This window comes from Notolabrus celidotus, chromosome 6 (genome assembly GCF_009762535.1).
Source record: "Notolabrus celidotus isolate fNotCel1 chromosome 6, fNotCel1.pri, whole genome shotgun sequence".
In the NCBI taxonomy this organism is placed as follows: Eukaryota; Metazoa; Chordata; class Actinopteri; order Labriformes; family Labridae; genus Notolabrus; species Notolabrus celidotus.
The window spans coordinates 15,341,084-15,363,890 of record NC_048277.1 but is presented as its reverse complement, the minus strand read 5'-3'; the positions used below and the strand labels follow the sequence as shown (position 1 = coordinate 15,363,890).

Below are 22,807 nucleotides of genomic sequence, written 5' to 3'. Positions count from 1 at the left end.
TCTGATGCAGTTCACTTCAGTGTGCAGTCGTTAAAGATGTTGGCTTTGCAAAAAACACTGCCCTCTGAAGCCAATGTGATACCCTTGTTGAAATAATTAACAGGTCTTTTCTATTATCTGTTAAAAGTAAACTTTTTGAAATTTCACAGTTTTACCTTTGAGTTGGTTACATGACCATTCAAGCAGAAATCTTTTGTAAAAATGTGTTTATAACCGAGTTGCAAAAAAACCAAGTATACAAACGAGTCTCATAGTGAGCCACCAAAACGAATGGGAACAAATGCAGTAGATCTGTATTTTGAGCACAGCCTAATTGACAGCACCTCAATCAGATCACGAGGTCTGCTGAGAGCACAAACAGGGTCAATGATTAATTAAACTAAACTTTAAACCCAGAGGTCCAGTGCCAACGTTGTTACTGAGGGCAGCCTTGTAAAACCAGACACTATTGCTGTTGTCAATAAACAATTACAAACACTTTGCCAGCCAGCACAAAGCTGTCCTGTTGCTGACCATGTGCAGCCTCCTTTATAGTGCATCCTGTGCATTATTAAGATAATGTAAGATAAATGGTAGCAAGCAGTTGCAGCTCGCGGTGCTGAAAAACGGACATACTTTGTGCGTGTTTAAAGAGTGCATTGAGGTCCTATCTCATGTCTCCAACATAAAAGATAATCTTTTTAATATTAATGATGGCACCACATGCCACATTATTCTAACAAAGTAAATATGGTAAACAGGTGCCACCTTTACACCGCTTTGTTCCAGATAAAAGCAGGGACTGGCTGTATTTATCCAGGCATACATTATGCACTTAGAGAAATACAGTCCTCCCATACCGTCAGCTGTTTCACTATGATACAGGTAGTTAGATGCAAATACATCCTGAATCGTAAGTGTAACAATGTGTTACTCAGGCGGCTTATTTGTAAGTAATGAACACAGCAGCTGTTTGTGTTCTCCGTACTCCTCAGCCTCTCAGTCAAAGCAAGATCCTTATTCCAGGCTACTTTTCATATCAGAGCATGTGTGCAGTTATGCTGTATAATGTATGCAATTAAATGTCAGGCGAGCCATGTCATTGCATCACTTAAGATTCTGCAGCACTGCACTCCATCTGTCTTGTGAACATTGAAGAGGATGCTTCTACCGCCCATAGTTCTCACATTATAATATCCCATCCCTCCATTTGTCACTCTCTATACTTGATTCACAGCCACAGTTGGGTAAAGCAGGTTCAAGTGTTCCCCGGTGATGCTCTGCAGGACCATGCCGGCTGCAGTAATGTTGGGGGCTGATTTGCAGATTGCTTTTCTAGCTGAGTAAATAATCCACGCTAGGCCAAGTTAATTTGGGCCCTAATTGAATACCGATGGTAACCCTATTTGTTCTCATGTGTTAGTTATTGCTGGGGTAAGTAATGGGCAGTGTTATTTGGAAATGTGTGGTCACAGGAGATCTGTGTGTGTAGGTGTAGAGAGGAGGCTCATTCAGCAGTTTAACCGTCCATAAATGATGTAGCTTAATGCGTGTATTGAGAGGCACGCAATTCAAAGTAAGTTGGGGTGAGTTTCTGATTGTGTAGCCTGAGATTTCAAGAAAATAGAACTGTGGAGGTGAATCCAGTCCACCCAAACCCAGCAACACCTGCAGCAGTTTATGTCTTTGCTTTGCTGCAACCTTTTAAATGAGTAAAGCATCATGGATCTGGAGGGGGAAAAAAAACATACTCAACCACTACTTCGCTGTCTTTCTGTCTGCCACGTAGTGTTGAGCCTGGTTGATGTTTTTGCGTCAATGATACGCTGTAAAGGGCCAATGCCGTCATGAGCACCACATGCTTGTGCATCAGAGTTTCTGCATCTCTATGCAATGCTTTGCCTGGCGTTTGAGGGCAGTGTGATATCCATGCTAGTCCGATCGGCCGTTTCCAATCTTGTTACTTTTTATGCTTGTTTTCGCACAGGGAACTATGGCAACTCCGAGCTGATTATTTTAAGTTGGAGCTGATAAATGTTGTAAATGATCATACAGAAGTTAGTCGTCATGGGAGATGGAATGTATGGCCAATGTACGGGGATTCAGGAAATGTTGTACAGGAAATACAATGCTGCCCAGTGAACCAATCACAGGGCTTGCGGTCCGTGTCGTTTTGACGCGTAGTTACATTTTGAAGGAGGTGCACGTCACATCTTGTGCCTAGGCTTGTGCTTAGGAACAGGGCTGCTTGAACCTACCTATTCCACATGCAAGCATAAACCAGGCTTTAGACAGAAGGCACATTGAACTGAAATAATTAAACATGGGTCTTTCCTGAGTGGTACTCTTCGTTATGACAGTAGAGCTGTAAAATTCCTTCTTTAAATGAGCTACAGATAAGGGGTGGGAGTCGCCGAGGTGGTTCAAATTGCCACACCTTACAATACAATGTGATACGATACAATGCAATAGGATACACCGCAACACTGAGGGCTAAAAATGCTGAACTGCTTTATGCTTTAAAAAAACAGCCAAATTCCGGTTCAGGTCCATCTCCGTTTGATCCCAGCACCTGAGGTAGGTTGGGTAGGTTCCCGCAGCAGATATGCAAGATTCTATATTTGCCGGATGCCAGAGCACGAAGCATCAATCAGCACAGAGCAGATTGAGCGGGACAGGAAGTCAAGCGGCGAAACAAAAATAAATCATCCAGTTAATATCAAGAATAAAACACTCTGTTATATCGCTAGATCATATTTCACTGAACTACAACAGCAAACCGTCAATGATGCACTGAGCCAGGCCTGGAGTCAACAAGTCAGAGGTTATCAGAGGTCAATAAAGACAACATGAATGAGAGGAGGCTCATCATGGAGGCGGATAACCGTGAAGCCTTGGTCTCGTGACTCCAGCAGTCCAGCGGTCCTGCTGTGTGCTGCATTCTGAAAACGCAGCCTTTGATTGTTGATAGAGCATAGAGCCAGACCACAGCAGAGTGGAGACAGACTAGACACGGATCTGGTGGAAGTCCAGCATAAAGGCGCAGCCATTATAAAAAAACTGTGTAAGTAAACACATCCCCCTATGGAGTAGTGTTTATGATTTGTATCGTATAAATGAAGCACAAGTTTAAGACTTGTGACTAGAAGAAGATCATACTGCATTGAAAGAAAGCAACTACCCTAAGCTTTGTTTGAATGATAATACAAACAGTATGCTGACCTGCTTTGGCTTTCGTTTATATCTCCTCATGTAAAGCACAAGCTAATCCCGTTTGCCAGAGAGCTGCAGTTATAGCCTCCAGCACTTTTGCGAAGTTCCAACTTTCTATACAAAAAAAACAGAAAGACTGGCGGCTTCAGAGCCAAGTCAGAAAAGGAATTGCTCCTTTTGTAAAAACATCACACACAGCCGCCGTGCAACAGCAAGCCTCTGGAGTAGAGCAGCTATGATGTAAAATATTTCTCACCTGCATGTAAACCCGTGCTTCAAAAAACTGCTCCCAGCAGAATAGACCACGTAATTGAGGTGAGTCCTTTTTTTCGCTTAAGGTCAAATAAACAAATTACCACTGGTTCTGTTAATAATCTCACGTCTCTCTTTTAATTCAGGCCTAGCAACACAGCTGTAGACACACACACACACGCACACGCACACACACACACACACACACACACACACACACACACACACACACACACACACACACACATACACACGCTATAATGAAGGTCTGCATGAAGGTAAAAAAACTGTCTGAAAATTGACCAATCAGTGGGAGCCGGAGGGCGGGTGTGTTATATTAAGAGACTTTGTCTTGGTCGGAGTCCATTTCTTATCAAAATTCTCAGGCTCCACATTTTCATTAAAAAACGCCGCTAGGTGCTCATTTGTACAACCACGCAGTGTGTTTACTGGAACATTCCCTGATGACTGTACTGTAATTAAAGAAGCTGCAGTGTGTCACTGGGCAGGCAGGGATCTTTATGCCTGACTAGTACAAGTGCAGAGGGACTTTTGTACAAAACAGGTTGATCATCCACAAAATGCAGAAGTGTGAACGTTCTGGAACATACACAGAGATATTCCAACATCAGTCTCTTTCCCTGACACTGATTGATTATTTGCTGAGTCTTTTATTGGTTGGAATTGGTTCAGTGCATCGACAAGCAAGTTTGCTGATATCTAATTTGTATTTACCAAATGTAACACCTCTTATCATCCCACTAATGTTCCTATAGGCTACATACACAAGAAGTTAGTTTGTAAACTTCATTCATGAGCTCCTGCCAGCTGGTATTAGTGTGCCTCTGCCCGTGTACATGCCAGTCACCCTGTGTCTGCTCTGCCCATTTTACTGTGTAACTGCATTATCCTGCATTTTCACATGTGTGACTGAACAAGTTCTATAATGTCGCCTCAGTGTGTGATACTGTTCAGAAAAAGCGGAGGCAGAGGCTCCACACTGTTAAAGTGATAAAGGACTCTTAGCATGAAAACAAAGCCAGGATGCCTCATTAGCCAGGCATCGGGAGTCTGCACCAGTGACCCAACCCTGACTCAGTCGTGACCCAGGTCACAATGAGCTGCCCGCAGGCTGATCTGAAACAACACAGCCTTTTTAGAACTACCTTTTGAAATAACCTGCTGCTCCGTGGACGGTTTCTATCCAAGCAGTTTTGCTTTGTTTTGTGTATTTCTGATTTATAATGCATGCAGGGGAATAGTTTTTTTTTGTATACTTCCTACAATATTTACTCATTAACTCTCAGATTTTCCCTGATTTAATCATGTTTCTGCATTTTGAATATTCATAACTGAACTGACTAATGCCAAATTAAATCAATCTGTCAAATTAGATGTAGTTATAATGTTTATTATTGGGGTGTATACTGAAAACACATTCATCAGGCTTGTTGAGGATACAATTTTTCATTTTTTGCATTATGAACAGCAGATACAAGTAGGCATTAACGGCACACTTTTGAAAAAACTCAGCTTTCATTCAAACAGTTTGAAGTTCTCATTCCCTGAGTATCGTTTTTAAATTATGACCAGAGCACTGTCTATTTGCCTCTGTTGAGTCTGGGTTGTCTTTTTGCATTTAAAGACCAGTTTTTAATGTGTGCAGATATCGATTGAGCTGCCACAGGCCATGTGAATGATCTGAGAAATGTTGAATCTGGTATTATTCAACCCTGAAGCTATTGATTTTTCTCTTTACGGTTGCAAAGGTAACTGTGGTAATTACACTTGGAACAAAGCTCTACTGCCGACAGCAGCTTTCTGACGACGTATTTCTTTTAATTTTCTGGGCAATGGCACTGAAAAAACTCTTTAATTCGACCAAATGAAAACAAAGCACGCAGTTGGGACCATAGCATTCAGTTTTACTATGGTGATCCAATTCAATCAAAGCAACTATCAAAGAAAAACAGTACAAATTACTAACTCAACATACAGTCATCAGTGAAATGGACTGGGGGGCAAGTCAGCCAGGCTGACATCATACAAAAAGTAACAGGGTAGTAGTAGCTCTGATTTTAACATACGACTCCATCTGATCAGAAGTGAGCGCCCTGATAATATCCATAATGTCTGGGAATATATCAAAGTATTAAGGCATTAAGGATGATAATTTTTAGCAGTATAACTTCACTGTTTGTTTTGGTCTCTTTAGGAAAATAGCTGCTATTAATTAAATCATAATATGATGCAAGTGTTTCACTTTAAAGTGCGCATATTTTTCTTAAGTGTGGCACTTACTCACTTAGGACTAGTATGATTAATGATATGCCGTGTCTACAATCCATTTATTGGCTCCCCAGCTAAAGGCAGTGGACTTAAATGCATTGACTGGAAAAATTGGAACCCAGCAACATAATTAGTTTTTAAAAGAAATATGTCAGCCGTGTCTTCATGTATTTTTAAAGCAGAAAATCTTGCATTTATATATAATACAAAGACTGTGGCTGTAATTCAAATCAGACTCAGGTTTTCTTGTGTGCCTTCTTCTCTTTGGTTGTTTGACCACCTGCTGTTTTGTGCCATCAACATATGACAGGTCAGTTAAACAGTTACAAGTCATAAGCTGCTGAAGTGAATACCAGCTTTTGCGCTTAGATTTCACAAATTGACTTTTGAATCTGTTGAAGTGCTTGACAAGGTAAAACAAGACAAATCTCACCATGTTCCAATATTTGAAACTTTGTATTTGTCCAGATCTGAAGCTAATTAGATTTAAAGCCAAATCTTAGTCAGTGAGGCAGACAGCCAGTCAGTGCTCAGCAGCCTGCACTCATCAGCTCTCTTCTCGTCTGCGGCGCTGCCAAGGAGCCACTGCCTCCTCAAGACGCCATTAGTTACACAGTGTCAGAATCCCTTTTCTGGCGCAGCCATCTTAGAGCTGCTAGTCAGGGTCCAGTGCTACAGTACAAATACTGCTGGGCAGCGTATTGAAGTCTGACTAAAAAATACCAATTAAGATCAAGAATTGTTTACAAGTACTTTTGATCTGGTACATGACAGGGATTTGTTTTGTGCTTGCATATTGGAGCTGTGTGTTTGGCATGCTAAATACTGAGGAATCTGGTGTGGATTCCTCACTGTAATTTAACTGTTAGAAATAATGTGTCAACACCTCCTTAGAAATGACTGAAAATTAAATATGATACATTTTTTCATTTGGCTCTTGAATTAAACTTCTCCCTCCCTGTGTTTCTGTAACTGTCACAAACTGGCAGGGAGCAAATCCCCTCCATCATTTTGACATTGAAAAATCTTTTAGTCACATTAAGAAAAAGGAACAGAAACACCAGCGTGTGAATAATAGTTATTTTGTGACTCGCTTCGTTCCAGACTGCTCCTTTAAAAAGCTCATGAATATATATGAGCCCAAGTGGAGGATGAAAGTGAAAATTAATGGATCACATTTAGAGCCACGCCAGCTGTGGACTGAGTTTATGTTAATTATGTTGTTTACCTTTTATTTGTTATCTACAAACACCTGTGCAAAGATTTAATATACATTCTCTATATTCCTTGTTCTTTTTTTCATTCTCTCTCTTTCTTTCCCTCTCTCTCTCTCTCTGTTTTCAGAACAACATTGAGGCCAGGCCAAGGTAAGAATTGAAGCTTGATTTATAATAATCTTCTCATAACTAAGCAGAACCTCCTCACTCAGGTCCTTCTTCTCCCAACTCTCCCAACACTGACACATATTTATCTGGCATTATGACACACTCATCACAGACATACCTTCAAACCCACTACAGACACAGACTCGCCCATGCACGTTAAAAATCTTCCCGTGCCGCTGAACCCACCTGATCACATGCGAGTCACGTTGGTGCCCCAGCAAGGCAATTAGTAGCTTTCATCTGTGCGTGCTGCCGGGAATCAAGAGAGGTGACGATCTGCCTGGTCCAATAAGAGGGCTGAGGGCAGTGGCTGACAGGCTGAATGTGTGTGAGGCTGTGTGTTTTTCTTTTGCATGCATTCTCTTTGTGTGTTCACCTGTGTTAAGGTTGGGTGTTTGGTCATTAGCAGGGTTAAGTCCACCCTCTGACACGGTGAAGTATTATCATTTCTATCGTCTGAAAGCTGATTACATGCGCCCGCAGACATGGCTGCTGTAAGTGAGACGGACAAATGCAACCGTATCATTTTTCCGCATTGTCCACTCGTTTTTTTTTTCACCCAGACTACATCTTTCACTTTATGTCCATCAGTGTCCGACACTCTGCAATGGATAGTCCTCCCTTAGTCTCACACTTATTGATCTGTTGACACAAAAACTCACCCGCCTCCTTCAGGAGCGCTCCTAGCACCACCTGCTGTCTCTGCCTCTACTCCTGGACGTCTCTCAGGGCTTTCATCTCAAAGCACTTCTCCCCACCCCTCTACAGACACGAACACACACACACACACACACACACACACACACACACACACACACACACATGCACACACACGCACACACACGCACACACGCACACACACGCACACACATACACATGCACAGACCAAAGAAACCTTCAGCACATCTGTCCTTAGACAAAGAAACCCAATTTGCTTCTGAGACTCTTTTTAAAGTCAAGGATGAATAGAAAAAATATAAAGTCCTTTGGGGCAAGAAATAGACTTTTAATGGACAGTGTGTTTGTTTTCACGAACAGAAATCAAATTATTACTTCCTCTTTGTACTTTTAATATTTTTGCGGGGCCTGCTTGTGGGAGATATACTGATTTTTTTTTAATTTGGAAATAATTGTTTTAATGTGCCTGGCTTTGAATAAGCAAAGAAATTCATGACCACAGCTGTAAAACTGTGCCAACATGGGATATGTTATTGATCGGCCAGCCAGCATTATGACCCCAAAGCTCTGGGGCAGATGGCAGCAAGCTTGGACCCAAGGGTGGGATGGAGCTAATAGTTAGCCCTTGGTCAAGGTTAGCTGCTACATCTCTCCACCCTCACAGACACTCTGCGATATATAATTACTCCCAAAGTCCCTGCATTGCACTAAAATGCAGTTAGTACCGGAGTTGCTGTGGCTAGTGTAAAATGACACACAATTCGGAGAGTAATACTGCAGAGGAGGGAAGTTTTGAAGAGGTTAGCAGAAAAGAAATGATAAAAGTGAATTCTCGACAGCTTCAAGTGTAGGTTTATTATAGCGGTTGAGTGGTAGAGATTGGATTTTTTTTTAAAGGTGAGATGGTAAAACAAACATAGAGCGAACGGGCGGCAAAAAAAAGATGAAGTCACATTGGTGGAGATGGAAAAGAAAGGGAGAGGAGAGATTTTGCAGGATCAGGCAAGGAGTGGATGTTGAGGGCTTCGTGCACGGGATCCAGACAGCAAATTGATTATGGAGCAGAAACACTAATCCGCTGTCTGAGCCCCATATCACTGCTGTAGACACAGCATCCCCACAGGAGCGCAATCCTGCACCCACACGCATCTTTCCCGGACTTCCTCATCAATACGAGCGCCCTACCCCCATCCTCTTAACATACGTACTCCATGCCTGCCAAGATTGGTCCCCCTCTGTTTATAAATCTTGTTTAACTCCCTTTAGTCAAGCCTGCTCATAGCTATCTCAGCTTTTAGTGATGCAACCCAAATTTCAATTGCCTTCATCAGCTTTAACCTCCTCACCTACATACGTCCATCCCCTGTCCTTGACTTGACCTTGGGATCGAGGGATGGATGGTGGGATGGATCGATCTCAAACTGGGAATTTAGGTGTTACAGAAGCATAGACAAGAGAAGCTTAGACGCAGTAAATACAACCTGATGCAATAGAAACAAACATCTAGAAATTCTAACCAGAAGTAATAAATAATAGCACTTAATGTAGTTGATCTAAAATCTAAATCTAGAGTATATTTAAAAAATGCAATCATACTGTATCAAAAGGTATAGGTTAAAATGTGGACAAGCATATCCACTGAATAGAAGTCACGCATGTGCGCGTGTGTAAAAACAATAACTTAGATTATGCAAATACTTGATGTTATACTATTCATCGGCATTCACATTCTGCAGTCGTAGCCGTCACTGATGACAATTGAGCCCTGGTACATCTGAAAGCACCATGCCACTGATCAATAGGGAAGGGGAGAGCATGTCTGAAACACACAAATGCAAACACACACATTCACACACAAAGAAGGCTGGGATGATGAGGCGTATTGCTTCAGTGGCGCTTTAATTCCAGATAGACACTTTTATGTTGTCTCTTGAGATGTGCACTAAAGAGAGAAATGGAAACAAAGACAGCGAGACAGTCAGGAGACAAGAACGATGTGCACCGAGGAATTTCACTCATTAGACTTAAATTTTTTGTTTTTGGTGGAGGACTTTGGGGAATTCGGTTTTGGAAGATATGTGGAAGTTTTTCTTTTTCTTTTTAGCTTGACTTCTATTACCAAAAGTTCTTTTACTTGGAATATTTGGATGACAAGTCACCAAGAAGGATTCCTTAAGGCAGTCCTCCCAAATTGTTTTAGTTTTTATTTGTATAAAATGTACAAAGTGAATATAGTTTCATGTTTTTTTTGTCTTTTTGTATTTCGGGCATTTTTGCCTTTATTGGATAGGGTAGTTGAAGCAAGACAGGCAATTTGGGGAGTAGAGAGTGGGGGTTGAGGCTGGGTGTCTAACCTTTGACCGCTGCGATAAGGACTCTTGCCTCTGTATATGGGGCGAAAACTTAAACTGCTAGCCTAACAGCTCCACACAATGTTGTTTTTTCAAGTCAGATTTATTTATGTTGGAGCATTTAAACTCATAAAGGTGCATCTGTACCTTCCCTGAGAACAAGTGACTAGTAAGGCCATTTCCCATAGGTTGTTAGAACTCTAACAACAAAGCTAATGTGTTCACATGCTAACAGCTTAGACAGGTGAACTTTCCCAACGAATATAATCACTGCATATAGCAGGCAATGAAACTCTTAGTTAGCAACTATTCCCTCCCTTTTGTTGGCTTTTGTTAGCCAAAAGCACTACACACAATCAGTGTGTGATGCTAGCTAGCTAAAGCTATTGTCCTCGTGTGTGCTGTTTGTTAGAGGCAATGCTTTTGAAAAGAGAAATAATACAGTGGCAGAAATGACTTTTAGAGGTAGACAGTATTGACCTCATGGGAAAAAAAAAACAAGCCAACAGAAGTGTATCTATCACCATGTAGTTACAGAGTAGCATTCTTTGATAAATGAGGCTAATATTATAGCTAAAGCTTTCAGAATGACTTTTAAGATCACTACCATCTATAACCTTCACACTAGCATATGAAATAAACCATGTTTGGTTGCTGTGTAAAACACAGTTATCTTTTTTATAACAAAAATGTAAGACCTTACAACACCAGGGCTTTCTTAAACAAAGATATGGAAACATTAGCCTTCAGTTGCATAGCTAAATTTGGGGCACAGCTGCCTGCTATGGGAGCTTCATTTCTAAACCACAGCCGTGAAAGTTAGTGTTCAGTTTCATAGGAGCAGACAAAATATTAAACTCTGACTGACACTACAGGCGGGATTTGAATTATTTATATAAATACTGGTAACACTCAGCATTGGTAAAGTTAAACATACACGCAGCAGTGATTTTAAGTATTTTTTTGGAGCAGGATCAACTTTAAGTAGGGACTTGAGAGAATGCAGCTGGCTGTGTCCTCTCTCAGTGAAGCTTCCCCTGTGTTTTCATAGCCTAACCATTCTATGCATAGAAAGGGAACTGTAGCAAAGAAAATAAGACTCATGTGTAAAAAGTTTCTTCAGGAAGAAGGAAAAGCAGGGCAATGTATGAGCATGCGCTTTATAGGCTCCAATTGTCGTAATTGCAGCGCCCATGACTTCCAACTAAACCGTGGCCCCTTCCCTGCATGTCATCACCCACTCCCCCTACCCAATGTTTCCTGTCCCTCTTCAGATGTCATCAAAAAAGTGTTATGAGTGGATGGAGCACATGGAAGTTTCATATTCAGTCACTTTGCAGACTTTGCATAAATACTTGAAAATGTCTTTTGGAAATCTGTGCATTTATCTGTTTGAGGTTTGTTTTGTTTTCAGATAGAAATAATTTAAACAGTGAAGGGAAGAAAAAATAACTAAAAGTCTGGCAAACCCCAGGGCTTCATGCATAAAAGCATGTCACCCCGAGGGAAGAAAGAGAAAGTGATACAAGTGTATACATATCAAATAAAGGAAATAAAATAGGCAAAAATAAGTGATGCGAGGAAAGGGGAGGCTTAAGAAAAAGCTGTATCTGATCTTCTGAGCATAAAAGTGGAAAACGCTGTAAGATTCAATAACCTCAACTGATAACAGGGTGGTTTTTCAGCTCAGCTTCACTCAAACCTCCTTCTTTGTCAACAAAAACAATCCATCCAAATTGCAATGAGTCAAAGCTGTGCAACATGTTTTGAGTTTGCAAGAGTGATGGAAGATCTGTAAAGGTTTAAATCATACAGAGTAATCATACTTAAATGGTAAAGCCCATCGGGGAGAGCAGCATTTCTAATTGCAATGAGAGGTCCCCCCGTTCATTGCTCCAATAAATCACGTCTGCGCTGTACTTCAGGAGCTCCTGTCCCCTGCTCTGCTCACTTTATCATGCATGCATTGATGGCCCAGAACACACACACACACACACACACACACACACACACACACACACACACACACACACACAGATGGAACCATAGCCGACACTGTCCATTAATGTCCCTCTGAAGTCATTTTCCTCTTCCTTTTTTTTCTTAAACAATCTTGACGCAATCATCAAGCTTTGCACTTAATGTACTTCAAAGTTAAACAATTTAACTGTTTTGCCCTTTGTACTAATACCTTTTAAAGGAACAAACTATTAGATCATCCAAAAGGTAACAAGGTAGGCACCTAGATAACTAATATTAATTTAACTGAACTTAAATACTCCCTTTTATACAAATGATCAAATACTATTTTATGAATGCATTTAATTTGTTCTAACTCTCTTCCCATGTGAAAAAAACAAATCACCTTGCACCTGGACTATTTCCTGCCAGCTCCTCAGTAAAATTCACAGGTGAAATTGGGGTTAGCTGATGTGAGATTGCAGCAGGAAATACTCGGGCAAGCAGGGATTGTGACGACTTTATCAAGCAATGGTTGCAATCCTGGAAGACTAACTAACACTGGCACATAACAGAATGAATATTATCATGGGTTAGAGAAGGAAGAATCAACACAAAGGTGTCTGGTGTGTTTGAATGTAGCCTTTATATAAATACTAAAACTGTCTTCATAACCTGGGTCTCTGTTGCTTTGTCAGCTAAAACGTTGTAAACAATTCACTGTGGCTCTAATGGCATGCTTTTGATGTCATGTCCTACCTCCATAGACTCATACACCCCCCCTATCATCCGCCTCTTCAAAGAGGGAAGAATTCATGCTGTGAGGTGAACATAAACCTGGAGAATTTTCAGTGTGTACGTGAAAGAGGCTTTAAAGAAACTACCTTGCCTTTACCTTGACTACTGAGACATTTATCTACATTACCCCTCTGGGCAAAATGTTGGACCACCTTTTAGTTTTTAAGATTCAAATTCACAACCCTTATTTAACATATATTGCACAATTTGTTAATACAAACTGCATCTACTTCTTAGAAAAATCTGCAGCTTCAAAGGTTGTTCACCCTCAATATCTGTATATCTTTCATGAACAATGTGCTACTGCCACTGATATCTGGTGTTATTGGAAATACCTCTTTAAATAAATGTTAAGTAAAAAAAAAAAAAAAAAGAAAATCCACTTATTTGTTGGGTATTTGTGTAGTGTCCATCCGGCGCTATAATCCTCCATTTCTATCTCAACAGTGGAAATAAGGACCAGCAGTCATAATAAGCACATTTTGCAGAAAATTCTTCTTCCTCTGCCTCAGGGAGCTGAAGAAGTTTTGAGAAGTGGTTTCCATTTCCAGTGCTTAAAGCAAACTTTTCTTAAAATATTCAGCAGATCTGTTTTTAAATGAGCTGTGTACATTTTCTGTCCTATATCCCCTGTTTTCAAACCACTGCTTTCAAGCTGCCGTCACTGCAGGCTCGCTGCCAGATGAGAGCAATGGGGCAAATCGCTCACTATGTCTGGTTGAGTGACGGCTGTAGACCACCCTCAATCATAGTGTACATTCATGCCAACACACACACACACACAACCGAGGAGATGTGGCTGACAGGGAAATGAAGCGGGCACTTAGGGACCCAGCTTATCAGTGTGTCTGAGCTGCTTGCCCTTGACGGGGTCAGATAGACGGGTTGGATGGAGCGATGGGAGCATGACCAGGGGACACGAGACAGAGCCTGGAGATGAGGACATAGAGGGAGGGAAGGAGCTGCTATTTCTTTAATGAAATATTTACAAGTTCTCCCACAAGAGGAGCCACTACAGGCCTTTTGCCTTTAGACCTGTGTGTGTGTGTGTGTGTGTGTGTGTGTGTGTGTGTGTGTGTGTGTGTGTGTGTGTGTGTGTGTGTGTGTGTGTGTGTGTGTGTGTGTGTGTGTGTGTGTGTGTGTGTGTGTGTGTGTGTGAGTGAGTGAGTGAGTGAGTGTGTGAGTTAACATGCCCTCATTTAATAATTTAGAATGTTTCAGCTAGATGCAGCTGTATCTGTTTTCCTGTGTGTAAGACCCAGCTGCTTTTTATGACTGTACTAAAACTTCACCATTTGTGCACACACACACACACACACACACACATGGACACTCTCTCTCTCTCTTTTTCTGTCTCACTCTCTGTCTCACATGTCTGTACCAGTCTTCTTCCCTTCTCTCTCTCCCTTTCTGTTTCCGTTCTCTCTCATGTCTGTCTCTTTATGTCTTTCTCTTATCTTTATCCATCTCCTCCTCTCTCTCTCTCTTTGCCTCTTTCTTTCTCTCGGCCATCACACACTCCACAGGGTGTATCTGAGGTCCCAAATAAAAGCAAAACACACACACACACGCACGCACGCACGCACGCGCACACGCACACACACACACACACACACACACACACACACACACACGCGCCAAACTGACAAACACAGAGACATACATTTTGATGACAAGAGACTATAAGCATGCATAATTCATCCCATATGCACAATGCTCCAATAATTTTTAATGTCTCACGTTGTGTCTCTGTGGGGTTTTAAATGTGTGTGTGCATGTGCATGTGTGGGCACGTGTACATGTGTTTCATGGGTATTGTCGGCACTAGCATGGCTCCACATCAAGCAGTTTTTGAAAACTTAGGGAGAGGGATGTGTGGGAGGAAATAAGTCGATGAATGTATGCATGTGTGTGCTTTTGTTTGCTTTGTCTTTTGTGATGAGTAATGGCAGTTATTTGCTTCTGTTGAAACTTTCTCCTGAATACTAATGAGGTAATTCACCTACAAAGAGACGCCTCAGACTGAGACTTGTGGTTTCTTCAGCACCACCCATCTATTTCACTTCTGCATGCTGGAGCATCCAGATTCCATCAGAAGCTTCCAGCATAATATGATGGTTCAAAGAGCAAGTTGTGGAGATGGAAGCTGTCTAATTGAATATCCTGTTAAAGTGACAAGAGTGAATCACTGCTGTGTACCCGCCTGTCAAAATGCAAAACAGACCAGACAGTTAGAGCAGGCAACAAACATGACAGGTATGAAAATATTTTCAAACAGAAACTGCTTCTTTTGTTATTAGTTTGGCTGCGGTCTAAATTGCCAGATGATGAGTTTGATGTTCTTCTGGAATTTTAATATCACTTGGGTTGCAGTGGCACAGCTACTTTATTCATGAGTAGAAAAGTTCTAACACCCATGCACATACACAAATCCAATACGGTTATATATTAGCCACAAATAAAGCAACTTTTTTCACTGGAAATCTTTCTTCTGTCGAATTCCAAAATATTAGCCTCCATGGCAATCTGCACTCTGCTGCCACCGTGGAAGCATTATGGCAGCAACTTCAGGTTACTCCTTGTAAGTTAGAAAGTACAACAAATGTATTTAAAAACTAATATCATAGGTTGTGTGTGAAATCATAAACTCATTCACTACTTAACTCAATTTTATTTATATAGCACCTTTCATGCATATAAACATGCAGCCCAAAGTGCTTCACAAAATAACAGAGAGACAGAAAACAACAGCAATGGTAAAATTGAAAAAGGCAAGATTATAAATAAAATACTTAAAAATAAAATAAAATCAACACAGTAAAATTAATAAAATAAGTAAGAGTGGAAAGAGAATTTAAAAATAAGGAAGCGTTGACAAGATCAGATGAATACAGGGAATTAAATAGGTAAATAATTAAATAAGATAAATAAATGTTAAAGCAATGATTGAAATAATACTAATACTAATACTACTACCAAAGTACAACCTACTTCCCTTAACAGCAAGTCGCATAATGTGCACTGCATAGTGACCTTAATAGTGACCAATAGTGAACCCTCTGGACACTACTAGTCACCTCGCCAGGCCTTGAATTATGACATCATTGCTGTCGCACATTTCAAATATGCCACTTAACGCCAGCTGGAGATTAATATAACAGCATGAATCTCAGTGAAAAGTATTATTCTGAGCGTATCTCTTTTTTTTTAAAGTATTTATCTTACACACTAATGAACCCTAAATTTAGTGCTGCCAAGTATTTGTCTTGTACATACAGACCAAGGTCTGCTCCTCTTACTCTTTATAGAACAGCTTTATCTCTGTAAAAATGTCACCAAAGCTTCTCTGTTTCTTCTCTTATTCAAAGCCCTTGTCGAAGAGAAGGATCAGATTTAACACCAGATGGAGGACTGATCCTCTTGTCTGTCTGCCATTTTCCCTTTATCGCAATGCATGATGGGATATATTACTCAGTGAGTGACCATCTGTTGTTCACCACTTTTCAAATGCATTGTTGGAAACAATGAGTCCACTATATAGGGAGGAATGATTCTCACTCAGAATTCACCTAGCATTTCACAACAGTGTATTCACTATGTAGTGGATTATGTAGGTAGTGAGTAGTGGGTTATTTTGGACACAGCCTTATAATTAAAGATAAATTTACTGTAAATTCAGACTGGTCGACTGGTCTAAAGGTAAACAAACATTCAAAAAAGAGTAAAAACTGAGCATGGCCATTTAACATGGCTAAACATACAGTCTGGAGGTAAATAGTGTTGATTGGTTTGTTGAATGTGGCTAACGTTAGCAGTCATGCAACATCAGCCTTCAGTCCTCCTTATTACCCACATGCCTGCTGAATGTGTTTAAGCATTGCTCCGGTTAAAAGGTTGTATGCCACTTTAACCTGACACTGCCCCGACAAGATGCTATCTGTCCATCTGTGCTCGTTGACACCAGGGCAGCAGAGCAAGAAGAGCAGGCCCATTAACCTGAGCTACAGCCCCCAGCGGAGTCACAGCTTAGAAAACATATAACCAACATCTTGAGCCTCAGTAAAGCATTTAAATGACCAGGTTAACCTACTAGTAATAATTGTGCTCACTAGCGAGGCTGACAATGTTCAGATGTTAGTTGTGTTGACTAAGCGTGCACATCCATGGTTTTAACTGAGAACTTAATGTTAGTGTGTAAGAGCTTTTCCCTTCCCTGGCGGACACAGTATATCTAAATAGGCTGCAAGCTTTGCTGTCACCAACATCAGCCAAGCAGCCAGCCCTGGTGTTAAAAATGAAGCCAGTGCGAATGTGAATAAAATGTTGTAGATGTTTGCCAGGTGCTAGGCTGTGGCCTCAACTACACTTCTGTGCCAGTTTCTAGATTGGCTGGCAGTTAGTTGGAGTCAGCATTTCCAATAAGATGACTGCTATCTCTGGCCTTCGAAGCATCCCCTCAGAAATTAGTGACTGAGGCTACATCCATGCTTTGACATGTGGCTCTGCTTGTTTTTAAGGTCAGGATTACTCTTCAGATTCATGTTACTGAGGTTTTTAATGTAAACCACATTTACCACAGAGGTCTCCTCCTCTCAAAACAAACTGATGCAGTTATTTGAGCCAGTTAAAACACTGTAAAGAACAATTTTCATGTAACAGGAAGTGTCAAACACATTGTCCTCATACTGAAGTGGTATTTATTCTAATACAAAAAAATTCATTTATATGTCCCTCACTATAAAACAGACACGTGTATTCTGACTCAAAGTAAAGTCTGAGTGAAGGCCAAGATGTTTCTGAAACGTTTAAAGTGTTTAAACTTAGACTAACTGGAGGTGTTTTAACTCTTTAACAGTGATTAAAAACAAGAAGAAGAAGAGCGATAATGATAACGTTCTTGTATAGGATAAGTAATCGGTATCAACTTACACACAAAATAAGGTATTGAAATTGGTATTGACGGGAAAAGAAATGTGTAAATCCCTATTTATAAGCTGCACCATATAGGCCTTTGAGCACCGTCATACTGTATATAGAGTTTGACCAGGGCTTTAGGAGTGCTTCTTGTATTGATCTGCTGTGGAGATAGATACACAAGCTTGTAGTCTGTGATCCCAGAGAGCAGAGAGTCAGCTGTAAGTATCTGCGATGCATCCCAAGCCACAGTACAGTGTGGCAGAATCGGGTTATTGCCGTGTTTGTGCTGATGCTCCCAGCCCATGCTGCCAATGAATAATGGATTGTTAATCCATGTGTGTAAAATACATCTCTCTCTCTCCCACATACCTTTCAAACACTGCTCTTGTTGTATATGCGCAAAGGTGTGTTTGCAATCACACTCCTTTTGTCTGTGTGTGCGTTTATGTGCACTGAAGTGCTTCCCTTCAGAGATCAGTGTCAGCAGCGTTGTGACTTCATACCGCGAGAAAAAGCATTGGATGTTGGTTTTATTCTGCTGACATTGAAAAGCTGCGAAGAGAGAGTGATTTAACAATTTAACAAGGAGTACCACAGGACTCTTTAAATATTCAGTTTTGTTGAACTTTGCCTTTAAGTATAAAAAGAGCCTGATTTAACACAAAGCAACGGGTTGAGAACATTTGCAATTCATATTTTACAAATCAGGCTGCTGCTCTCATCCAGAGGGACATTGTGCGAGTTAGAAAAGAAGATAGTTGTGTGTTAACATCATTATAGGTTGACTAGTAATAAAAACGATGCAAAGAAAGTACATACATAGAATATGAAAGTGTATGTGGCTGTGAATTTTTGGTGCTCAGGTATGGTGCAATCTAGGTGAGTGGGTGTGTGAGGAGATGTATTTCAGCCCTTTCTGGGCAGGTTGGTAATACAGAATGGAAAGCTTTGAAAAATGAAAGAGAGCACTGAGAATCATATTTCTGAAGGCTGCACAACACAGCAACAATAGGTTAGAGTTGGATGGTACACTTCATACAAGCTACCAGGTATGAGCATGTTATCTCTTCAGTGGTCCGTATTTTGTTATATCTGCTTTAACACGTCCCTCTCACTGATAACCTTGTGTATCTAATGTTGCACGGTGTGGAACATGATACCAAGTCAGTTACACCTGTCTGTGTTCAGCCTTTTAATGTCTCTGTGGCTGTAAATTGGGGCGGAACATGTCAGGTTTATGTCACGTTGTAAAATGTGTTGATGTGTTATTATCCACTTCATCATTTATGGGTACAGAAAAGTGCTTCTATGAGATGAGTTCTCTCTCTCTCTCTCTCTCTCTCTCTCTCTCTCTCTCTCTCTCTCTCTCTCTCTCTCTCACACTCACACTCACACTCACACCTCACACACACACTCTCTCACACACACACACACACACACACACACACACACACACACACACACACACACACACACACAGCCAGTCTTGTTAATTTCTTTTCTCTGCACCTGCTCATTAAATTACTTATGCAGACTTCTCAGGCTGTCCCGTCTAATAATCACATCATGATGGAGACCTCTGCGGTTTGAGAGGAAATGGTATTAAAATAGAAAATAAATCCAAATGTGTTAATTACGGCTCACTTTCCCTCCTCTGAAAACAGATATTTCCTGTGTGACTGTGTGTGTGTAAGGTTGTGTGTGTGTACATTGATGTGTGTTTGTGCATATAGGCAATTATTTGAGGAGAAGAAAGTGACAAAAAAAAAGAGGAAGTGCGAATGTGATAAAAGGAAGTGCAGTGAGGAAGAAAGTTGTCAGACAGCAGGACATGGTTTGCTGAACTGAAGGTGCAGATGTTGTGTTTTTTTTGTGTGTTTTTTTAAATCCCTGCCAAATATCCGAGCACATCTGGCAAGACGGAGCCATGATAGAATGACCTTCAGGTTTTGTTTAATTAGCAATCTCTTGAATCGTATGCCATGTCTGCAGGATTTTCCTGCTGTCAGGCTGTAAAGCCTGTGTGCTGTTACATCTATTAAAATGACAGGAGGGAAATACATATTTTCAATTAATAATTGAGATTAACAGCAAAACTGCAGTCATGCTGGTGGCTCTGTGTAGAACAGTATTTTGAGCTGAATGCTAAAATCTGATCGCTAACCCACCCACACCAACAAAAATGAACACGCTTGAGGTTTGCAGGTTTTAATGTTCACTATAAGAAACATTTTCGTCAATCATGTCAACCTGTATTACACACAGTACAGTATATATTTGGGACGTTAGTTTTGCAAGTATTCTGTTTAGAAATAAAGTATTGGCAAAACAATAATCTGACCCAATGTTGGCTGAAGAGGATAAGGCATGACAATTTTCTACAGTATTTCTTAATAAGTGGTCTACACCAGATTTATTTCAAATAAAACCAATGGTTGTTGGAAATGTGCTCGAACCCTGAAATGAATGTATGGTGGTGCCAGGAGAGCAGTCAGGAGGTGTAAAGGTCAGTAAGATGCACAGGGTGAATGTTTGAACATGAAAACTCATCATAAAGTCGTTGTGTTTCTTTAGTTTTGACCAAATGATAGAACCAATTCCTCAGGTGTCCACTCAAGACGTGCTCCAAAAGCCAAACACCAACATTGGTAACAAACATATTTACAGCCTGATACAACAATGGTTTCTCGGTACAGTACAGTACAGTTCATTAGTTTTTTGATTATACAAAGCCTGAAAGTTGTAGGGTGTGGTCGCTTTGAGTGACAGGTTGATCCTGCTTCTCTTCTGATACAGCCAGTTTAGTCACTAAACTTGAACTCCAAGCCATGCATGTGTTGGGTTTGATTAACCTGTAATTAACATGTCTTTTTCTAGTTAATGGTACCAACTCTGGCCTCCCTCAAGCCTTTTTGGTGAGTGAAACTGTATTATTATGGTGTCGATAGTTGCGGAGGAAGCAGGAAGAGTAAGCAGGCTAAATTAAAGCAATTTGAATACAACACCCATTTTGCCATTTGCCAATCAGATGCTTAGATGTAATCAGCTGAGCTATCAGCTGATAGGGGTTGGCGTTAAGAGCAGCTGATGTACTTTGGGCCTAGTTAAGTGGCATTCACTGCATTTGCATTCCTAAATTGTTAGCTCGTTCTTTTTTTTGATGTGTTTGTTTCTCAGCCAACAAATAAGAGTCAGGATTGTTGTCAGACTTCCTCAGAGAGATTGCGGTAGACGGTAGTGACAGCAAAACTGGTTATAACAGGTTACATGATACATGTGTGTCACCTGCAGCTCTCTTACTAGAAATTGGGGTGAGTGGGTGGCAAGTCTGCTATGTCTCACTTGCTCTATTAGCTTCTTTAGTCCAAAAGTAATCAAGTGGAGTTGGCCACCACACATAGAATCTTAAAATGTGGGAGACTTGAGGGTAAACTTTCTCATTCACCCTAGCTACCCAAAGATGTTGACTTTAAGCTTTGATAACTTAACATTTTCCAACCACGTACTTCAAATATGCTCACATCTGGCTCCAGACTACCAACATGGTGACAGCCAAATGTCAGACTTGAGGTTTAAAATCCAGTTGGTGACAGTCACTATCTGGTGCCAGGTCAAGAAACAAAAAGGAGCCATATGCTAATCTGCATGCATGGTTTGCAGATCTGTGCCCATGAATTGCAAATCCAAAACCACAATTTATTTGCTTGCATAGGTTACAAATCCGTTCCTATGGATTACAAATCTGCAGCTATGGCTTTGTTATCTGTGCAAACAAATTATGCATCTCCACATCTTACAAATCCATACGCACAGATGATAAACTGTGCACACGTGTTTATGATGGCTCCTTCTTTTCTTCACTTGGCATCCTAGGAGAACCGTAAATATTTAAACAGTCAATGCATCAATATCATTTTTGTTTATTTTAGGAGGCTATGTTCTAGATTCATGTTTTTCTACCAATGTCTGATTTACAATTCACAGCTAATCAAATGAGAACCTTTGACAGCTGGACTGTAATGACCAGCAAATGTCAATGATGTCAAGCAAAATCACAACCTGCCAATCAGCTAGTTGCTAATTGGTCTGATGGGCATGTTGCCTGCTGTTGCTGTCGGCAATCTGTGGCTAATTATGAGTTGTGTGTAGCTTTGAGAATGACATTATTTGGTTGAGATACGGCTGATATGAAGAACAGCAATTAGAGCTTCCTTTTATTCTGTCTTTCATCCTGCCATTTAATAAAAAAAAAACAAAAAAAACATTTACAAACAGGACAAATAAGTTGTCCGGAAAGTCATCCCACATTATCTCTCCCTCCTTCATATTTCATCTCTTTCTATCATGCACAAAAACACACACACACAGACCCACACACGTCGGCTCTCAGTGCTCTATCCACAAGGCAGATTGTCATACCCAATCTGCAGAGACTTTTTCCTTCTGCCCGATCATGCATGCAACGCTCACGCACACACAAGTAAAAGCACTCAAAAGATGTCACACTGTGTACAAACATTCATTATTCATTCTAAAACCACACATAAACACAACATGTCCACACACACTCGCATAGTTTGGGTAATTAGTGGAGAGATGGAAGCTAGAACTCTCTCTATGTGGAGGAGGATGCTACCACACACATATGCCTTCTTCACACAGTCTCACTTACTTTGTCCCAAGCAACCAATCACAAACACACACACCGACACCTACGAGCACACACACGTGCACATGGCTGCTTGGTAGCCTTCGGGTGGAATTACAGGTCTGATTTCAGTTTGGTGGAGATGCAGGAGGACGATAGTGGCAGGCTGAACCGAGGGGCAATGAATCAGTGCCTTATCAGACCTCTGGCCTTAGGTATGAACTGTCAACATTGAAGCAGCGCACACACCCAAATACACACACACACACCATTGGCAAACATCTTAGTTCTGCAGTTGGACAGAGCAGCAGCGTCACAGCACATGTGTCACACGGCTC

At 40.9% G+C, this 22,807-nt stretch overlaps 1 protein-coding gene across 3 annotated transcripts in view; it reads left to right on the top strand.

The window, feature by feature from the left end:
- Positions 1–22,807, top strand: part of trim44 (tripartite motif containing 44) — a 61,342-nt gene that overhangs the window by 14,789 nt on the left and 23,746 nt on the right. Inside the window, exons 5-6 of one of the 3 annotated variants that reach the window (XM_034686283.1) lie at positions 7,078–7,100; positions 14,898–14,918. In XM_034686283.1, the coding sequence (XP_034542174.1) occupies positions 7,078–7,100; positions 14,898–14,901 (27 nt within the window). In that variant the 3' untranslated portion in view covers positions 14,902–14,918. Of the gene's footprint in view, positions 1–7,077; positions 7,101–12,873; positions 13,205–14,897; positions 14,919–22,807 lie in introns of those variants that run through there. The other 2 variants (XM_034686281.1, XM_034686282.1) reach the window with 2 other exon arrangements.